Source organism: Branchiostoma belcheri, unplaced genomic scaffold (assembly GCF_001625305.1).
Source record: "Branchiostoma belcheri isolate BF01 breed outbred unplaced genomic scaffold, Haploidv18h27 scaffold8, whole genome shotgun sequence".
NCBI classification, from domain to species: domain Eukaryota; kingdom Metazoa; phylum Chordata; class Leptocardii; order Amphioxiformes; family Branchiostomatidae; genus Branchiostoma; species Branchiostoma belcheri.
Window position 1 is genome coordinate 3,446,108 of NW_017804464.1, and position 8,322 is coordinate 3,454,429.

General features: G+C 39.0%; 1 protein-coding gene across 1 annotated transcript in view; it reads left to right on the plus strand.

Moving 5' to 3' along the window:
* The window catches only part of LOC109486413 (fatty-acid amide hydrolase 1-like), a 13,477-nt gene extending 9,870 nt beyond the window's left edge, over positions 1-3,607 (plus strand). The window contains exons 9-16 of the mRNA XM_019790247.1: positions 617-742; positions 1,027-1,127; positions 1,393-1,492; positions 1,740-1,780; positions 2,101-2,140; positions 2,347-2,458; positions 2,781-2,926; positions 3,125-3,607. Of these exons, the coding sequence (XP_019645806.1) occupies positions 617-742; positions 1,027-1,127; positions 1,393-1,492; positions 1,740-1,780; positions 2,101-2,140; positions 2,347-2,458; positions 2,781-2,926; positions 3,125-3,238 (780 nt within the window). The 3' untranslated portion in view covers positions 3,239-3,607. The remainder of the gene's footprint in view (positions 1-616; positions 743-1,026; positions 1,128-1,392; positions 1,493-1,739; positions 1,781-2,100; positions 2,141-2,346; positions 2,459-2,780; positions 2,927-3,124) is intronic.
* The last annotated feature ends 4,715 nt before the right edge of the window (positions 3,608-8,322 follow it).

Consider the following 8,322-nt stretch of genomic DNA (forward strand, 5'->3'; position numbering starts at 1 on the left):
TCAAACCACAGTAAAACCATTCACCAAAGCCACTGCCCATATGAGATAATGCGCCTTAAAGATGACTAAAATGCATAGAGATGAAAATTATGCTTTCATTGGTTCCGGTAACCCCCTGTCACACCCTCTTAACTTCAAGGTGTCCTCTTGAACTTTGGGTCTGTAAAACTAGAAAAGCTATGCTATGTGGTAATATAAACGTTTTATCCATATCTTTATCAGAATCATCAGTGCAGCCATCGCAAGTTCAGTAATTTTCAGCCATAAATTACCTGATTTCGGAGGCTCTCGGAGGGGGGTCCCAGATCTCCATAACGAAAAATATCTGGAGGGTTTTAAATATATGGCTGTTCATAGTTCCCCATACCTATCTCACATACAAAGTTTGAGTCGATTTGGCCGACCCCCATCTTCCGACTTCTGCCTGGTTTTGCCTGGTTTTCTCATGCTTCCTGACTATCATAATTGTTTTATTGGATTGTTCTACATAAATGTCATATCTCTTCCATGTTCTTTTCTTGGCAATGTACACTATGTGAATGAGGTCCTAGGAGTTACAAATATCAAGTTACAAACTTTGTTGTGTACATGTTATGTCTGTCATATCTTCTCGTAGATATATGAAGACAAGAAGCCCATGAGGATAGGATACTTCACCACCCTACAGTCCTGCCCCCCCACCCCATCCATGGGGAGGGCAGTCATCATGGCAAAGGAAGCCTTGGAGAAAGCTGGACACACGGTACATTTAAAACTGATTTTTATATGTACTGTATTTCACTTTATGTTCACGGTAGCAAAATTTCATGGTCTGTGAAAAATGGAGGTGTTCAATGAATTATATATTCACGGTGGCGACAGGTGCAAGAAAAAGTTGAGGAATTATTTGTTAACAGTTATGATTCAGTGACAGTTAAAACAGTGAACATAAAAGTACAGTGAAAAATCAGTAATTACAGTATTTTGATAGAAAAAATTGTCCTTTAGCATGTAAAAAACTGATCTCTTGTGATGATTTTGTTTCAGCTGGTTCCTTTTGATCCACCGGATGATTTGCGAGCCATTGTGGACTTGGTCACGAGGCTCATCACTGCTGACAACGGGCGCACATTCTCAACAATGTGGCTGTGAGTGTCTACAGCTGTACATGTATGCATGTACCAGACAAATATGCTATATTCTTATATTCGAAGGTATCTTAAAGAGACATAGTGACAAGTCAGCTGTGTGGAGTATCACATTTATATGTTTTTCTATTGAGTTCATATTTTTAACACAAAATTTTATATTTGCCTAAGAATGAGAAGGTCTTGTATAGCTACCCTGGAAAGAATTTTGATCTTTACTTGGTCATATCTATCATTACGTATAATCCTTAAAATAATGTTTCAGGAAAGATGAGATAATAGATGAATACCTGAAAGGGCAAATCCATCTGTGGACCATGCCTCACTATCTGCGCAAGATTCAAGCCTTCCTTCTCAAACCATTTGTAAGTAGCTACATTTACTCTCTAAGACTCCTTTGTATTCTATTATTAAATAGTGCTTTTGTGCCAGTAAATTTTTATCCAGTTATCATTTCTATGTATGATATAGCTAGGAAATTTGATCGTATGTCTTTAAAGTATTCTATTTATTTCTGCATTTGTGTTTGCTGGATGATGTAACAATCCATGCATGCTTTTTAAAGGGATATGTCTTCACACCATAGTTCTTGATGTTTCAATTGTTTTCCAGTGGCCAAGAATTGCCAAGGTTCTCTCTCACAGGCTGATTGGGTAGGTGAAGTTTAAATAGTGTAAGCTTATATACAAGCACAACATATCTTTCAGTAGCTGCTTTAGATTGGTCTACAAATGTTTGTGGCATCTAGAAAAGTGAATTAAGGAAAAATCTTATGATTAATGGTGTCAAAACATCACTGTCTTTTCATAATTTTCTCACCCTAATGTCTGAAGTTGGCTCGAGCACCACCTTGCAGAGATGGGCTTCAGATGAAAGCACAACAGAGAAAAGACTCTGGAAGACATGTGGATGACCTTCTGTTGACTTGTTAGCATGGTTTTACTTGTAATTGTTTCTCCTATTTACCTTTCAGGTCAGTCTATGACTTGTGGCAAAGGATGGCAGAGAGAGAGGTGTGTGTGTGGTTACTGTGGTTCTATTGATAATCACTGGCTATTCTTGACTGCCAGACTTTGTGTTTCTCATTTCTTATTGTGTATATAAATAAAGCCGTTATGGTATACATGAAAAAAAACAAGTACTGCATTTTGAGGAAACATTTTTTAAAACTTCTTCCAGTTTTCAGTACACAATGCACGCCCTGTTCTTTTTTCTTTAGGCATATATAGAGCAATTCCTGGACGAGTTGAAAAAGAAGGACTTGGATCTGCTTCTGTGCCCAGCATTGGGCATGCCGGCCTGCAAACCAGAACATGCTGGTAGAACACTGGGTTAGTTCAAACCATGGAATTTCAAACCTGTACAAGTGATCATCTTTGCATAACATTAAATACCACCTGATCATTGTTTCCTGTTTTTGGTGGTCTATTATTGACTCATTATCATATAGCCAGATGACATTGACCAATCAGAGGTCTCCATTGGTTTGGTATGATGCCAAAGCCTACCCAGCGGTGATTTAACCCTGGAACCAATCAGCGTCAACTGTTCTGTTCCAATGACGTAGCATGTATAAAGTGATAATCATAACTGGTGCTGGCATAATTTTTGTGTTATGTTACTTTGAAGACTTACTGAAGCCAATATTTGCAGCCACCACAGCCTACGTGACACTTTTCAACCTCCTCAACTTTCCCGCCGGAGTTGTTCCTGTTACCATGGTAACAGAGGAGGATGACAGACTGCTGGATGATTGGATTGGCTATGGAAATGACCCCATTGACAAGGTCATAAAAAAGGTATGAGAAACAACAAGTCTTCCAAATGAAAAAAAAGTAACAGAAGTGCAAGAAAACTGGTATTCAGGAATGGCCAAAGATTTTGCAGTTGAAAATACTTAACATTTAATCCTAGTCCATTGTCCTTCCTGCTTTCTAGCATTTACATACAGAATTAACAGTTGAATCACAAATCTTTAAAATGTTTTTTCCCCACAGACAACCAAAGGTGCAGTAGGCCTGCCCGTGTCTGTCCAGTGTGTGGCACTGCCGTGGCAGGAGGAGAAATGTCTCAGGCTCATGAAGGAAGTGGAGACTCTGTGTCCTGTGTGATTTGTCAGAAATTGTCCTCTACATTGTATCTCTACAGTATCATCTTGCAGTACGAAGAGATCGAAACTCTGCTTGGGCAGTTGAAAAGCGACCCTACATGATACAAAATATTATTGCAGCTACCGATAGGTAAAATAGATGATGTAACATTTCATATCTATTGATACATGTAGTTATATGGTTAGGGTGAGAGAAGAAATTGTCTAGTTGACAAGTTGGAATTATGGTGCTGTTAACTTAGCTCCTTCCTGAAAAATCTACTTTTCAATCTATACCAAGAGTTAATTATAAGGCCACAGCAAGTAAATTTTATGGATGACATCCTCAGCAGACTCCAAATCTAATGCAATAGGGTGAAAAAAAAACAAGGTGGCCTATTAAGACAAACAAGATTCCTACATATTCAAATTTTTCCAATTCAATTTTTTTATTTCCATACCAACATTACAGACATACAATATGGAATTATAATGGCGCGTGAATGGCATTGGTATTGGCATTTTGCATTATAAACCTTGTTAAGCAAGAAATTATACCTGATATTTTGGTAGCCTGGCCTGACAGGCACCCAGGTTTTTCCGTAAACCCTGTTGTTACTTTTCTTAATCCTCAGAAAATGTATGTGACTTGATGAAATAAAGATCTTGTTGATATAAATGCTTCAATGTAGTATACACTGTATATATGTACTAAAATACATCAATCCCACGGTTTTCCATGGGTGTTCTGTTCTGTCAAACAAAACGTCTAGTACAGTAAGTATTGAGGCCACAACTGCAATACTTAATACATGGAACTGATGGTGATTTCAGCACCAAGGAGAGGTCCACACTGGTAATGTACATTGACAAGGGGGGGGGGCATCCACAAGTTTGGGGATATAAACACTTGCTGTGGCAGAAGGAGTCCTGGTCGTTGGGTTTAGCACAGAAAACAAGTTCAAAATTGGTTGACGAGAATAATTACTTTTGATTGGTGGGGGAATGGTGATGGTTATTTATCAAAAGCAATAATGATTAATCTCATTGGCACCCCTATGCAATTATCACACATGGTACGGTCCGTTCGACCAGCTGCAAACTAGTGTGACCACGCTTTCGTGTGTCGTGTGTGAATTCTCTCCAACTTTTGGGGTAAATTTTCGGCTTTTTGTCCGCAAATTATCCGTCTCAAGTGTGCAAAATATCGTCTGGGCGTTTCCAGGTCGGATGTGTGCCGTTTTTTGGATGTTTCAGGGAGAAAATTCGTCAAAGTTTCCTTGCGCTGGCGGGCGAAGTTTGGAGACTGGAAACGAAAATGGCGACTACCATGTGGCGGCGTGGCGTGGTGCTGAAAAAGACAAGTTCTTGCGAGGTGAGACAAAAAACTAGCTCCTTGAATGTACATGTTTGTACATCCAACAAACCTGTAGCAACAGACCACGTTATAATTCGTTATGTTAACCGTTATACTCTGTAGAAATTTGCGTTTTGTGGAACGATATGTCGCACACATGTTGTGGGCCATTTTGTACTTGAATATTTTTAATAGGGAGGTTGTTTTCATGACTATCGTGGTTTTAGGGAACACTGAATATATTTCTTCCATGTTGAGTGGCATTGGAAAAAGCTAGGAGCAAATTTCGCTGCTAAAACTGTTACAAACACGTTTTTTTGTTGAAAATTTCCACAGTGTTGGCCCAGTGAACACCTTTTGGAACGCACCGCACGTGTGAATAATTAAACCCACTCAACGTTCCCGCCAAAAAGTCGCGTAAACAAGACTTCCCAAGGCTGAAATTAACTGGGTGCATATATTATTTACTTCTGAGCACCCAAAATTAAATCTGTGCACAAATGAAAATTCATATAGTTAAATTTTCGGTTTGTTGCTGGTTTATCTAGATTGTCTATCTAGATTGTCTTTGCAGTTTATGTTGTAGCCTTTTGAAGATTAATTTAGCTGTTGCCTCTGATTTTATAAAAAAAAATGCAAGTAGCGTTCTTTTTTTTTTTATTTACATGAGCTTTTTTTAGTGGTCTAACAACACACCGTACATACTGAACACCACTATGTGTAAAGGGAGGTTAATTGTTTTAAACAGTAGCGACTAGCAACAATCCTTTGCAAATTGGGTACAAAAGCAAAATAAATAGGGAAAGTTGTGGTTACATGAAAATAATTCAATACTGGTAAATGGCAGGGATCTCATACTTGTGGCATTTGTCAAGTGAACGTTAACATCATCAAACATATCATATTCCAATAAGTACCTCATTTCTATAGTTTCTGAGGAAATCTTAGAATAGCTGTCATTTTTTTAAATATTTATGTTTATCAAAGGAAAACAAATTGTTTTTGCTCTGTTTCCTCTTCCCTTCCACACACTGACCTGGTCAATGACCTGAACCAGACGTCTATTACCATGGTAACTAGTGTTGGGTTACATCATGTTGCAATTTATAGCAGAAGGGATTTAGACTCCTGTCTGATCATCTTACCATATAACGTTATATGAATGTAAGTAAGAATTAACAGAGCAGTACATATGTGTAGGTAAACATTATACATTTGCTTTGCAAATGTTACCTTTTAGTATTACCTTTTTTTTCATTTGGTATCAGGGTTTTTCAGGGGTCATCAAAGCTGCAAGGCGCCGAAATGAATACGATACAAAATGTTTGGAATCTTTAGTCGAGTTGTCCATACTTTTGTTCCTCATTATCATTTGCAGTGTATTATGTATAATTTAAAAGCTTGTTCGTTTTTATATCAAACTAATTACCTCCGGGTAGGGATGTATATCCCGAGCGCGGAGGTTTTGTGAGGGAAGACGAAAATTGCGTTCGCAGCCGTTTCTCGCGTTTGGGTGGACGGATATGTCTGGGACTTGGTATACGTTTTGCTGTTGGGCTGTAGATGGTGCACGTTGTTTTGGTTTTTTAGTATGTGTGTTTTAGTGCGTGAAAATGATGCGTTTAGACCGCCGATGGACACCCCTTTCAGTGTGAAAGTGGACCTCAGCTTTTGACCTTTGCATGTATAATCACCATTGAGGTCGCGACCACTGATCTGACCTTTCACACAGAGGGGTGTCAGCATTCTTTGAAACTGTTCAGATGTCAATCAACGTCTCATTATCGTGCCTGGTGGGATCGCGCGGGTCGCAGCCAGGGTCGCAGCCAGCCAACTTCCGGGTGGGCCAATGGGTCAGGGGTCAACGCCCTCTTGCGCAATTTCGGATGTTTTCGGCTTACAAATACCGTGGTATACTGTCTCAGACGTTCTCGACATGCATTTCGCGTTGGGGTAGTTGGTGTATCTTCTGTTAATGGGCTGTAGATGGTGCAGGTTTTTTTTTGTTTTATTGTATATGTGTTTTGGGGCGTAAGATTATTTGTATTTCCTTTTCGTGTCTCGGACACCCGTTACTGTGTTTGTTTACATTATCGCTGGTCGCTGAGGGTCGGGCAGCCAGATTCGCCACGGGATGCCTCCTGTCCTTTCTATTTTTGGGCTCCAGTCGGCTAGGGGGGATTAGTGATTTCACACATCATTTAGCCAATTACAAACATTTCGAAACTTTTCGAAAAAAATGGTATTCGCGCGAATTCACTAGTTAATTCAAAGAACAGTCCCAACATGCACCCAACATTCTGCAACATACATTACAATACCCGGAGGTACAAAATCTACGATTTTCCTTGTTCAATAATTGTATTAACAAAGACCCAAGTATTTGTAGCGTGAACACTACAGTTGACTACACTGGAAGGTTGAAAATGCTGTTTTCAAAACATTTTGTGCCGACTTTATATGTATTTCACATAAAGTTTCAGTTGAGGGGGTTTATTTTATTGTTGTTGCTATCAGCATTTTTTTATGGTCATTAGGTACAGTTTTAGTCGAGGTATAGGTTAGTTTTAAAGTGAAGAAATTTAATGTATGTTTTAGTCGAGGTATAGGTTAGTTTTAAAGTGAAGAAATTTAATGTATGTGTATTGCTATCGTTGAGAGTAATCATTGGTGAAGATAAGTGGTATTTGAGACAAGTGTGTAACTTCTAATGTCTGTATACTTAGGCAGCTGCTGACAAGGATTGGACCAGACCAGATGATTTGAAGACCCAAGAAGAACATCAGGTGAGAACATCCCAAATTCTGCATTTTACCTACCATTTACTTAGTATTTGAGACAAGTGTGTAACTTCTAATGTCTGTATAGTTAGGTGGCTGCTGGCTGTTGCAGTAGTGAGGACTCCTGTCTGAACCTGACAAGACAGATTGGACCAGACCAGATGATTTGAAGACCCAAGAGGAATAAGAGGTGAGAAAAATCGGAATTCTGCATTCAACGTACTATTTTACTTAATGTTATTTGACACAAGTGTGTAACATCTAATGTCTGTATAGTTAGGTGGCTGCTGACTGATGCAGCAGTGTGGACTCCTGTCTGAACCTGACAAGACTGGACCAGTTAGGTGATTTAGAGACACGAGCAAGATGACAACAACAACTTCCAGAGGTGAGACAGTGAAGATCTATTTGACGTAGCACTCTTCCATTATATCTTACATTTTATAGAAGGAGTAACACAAAACTAGCAAATCATCTTTCACATTAATTTTGTAAGTGTTGCTTTTCTTGAATGAATGAATGACTAGCATATTGCACTTTATCTTTGAATACTTGTCAACATTTCTAGGGAGAGGCAAAGTGACCATTCATACCTTGCATCAATTGTTCTTTTATATTTAGGTGTGTCCTGAGAGTCAGCAGTCCAGATGTTCCTGTCCAAACTAGGCTAGATGATGGCTCAAGAAACGAGCTGACTTCTTGAAACCTTCATTGACGCAGCTGACTTAAGTTCAGGAGACAGAGTGAAGAGCTCGCACAGGTGAGACAATGCTTTTATTATAAATTACAACTTGATTTTTGCTATGTGTTACAAGCACTGAGAGGCAAAACATACTTCTTTCAACACTGTGTACATATCGAAGCACCGGGATTGTTTAATTGCAGGATATTATGGTCACTCCATGTTGCCTGGAAATTTTTTTGGGAGACATCACGCTAATTATTCATTTTATTAGTTAGGTGTTTCCT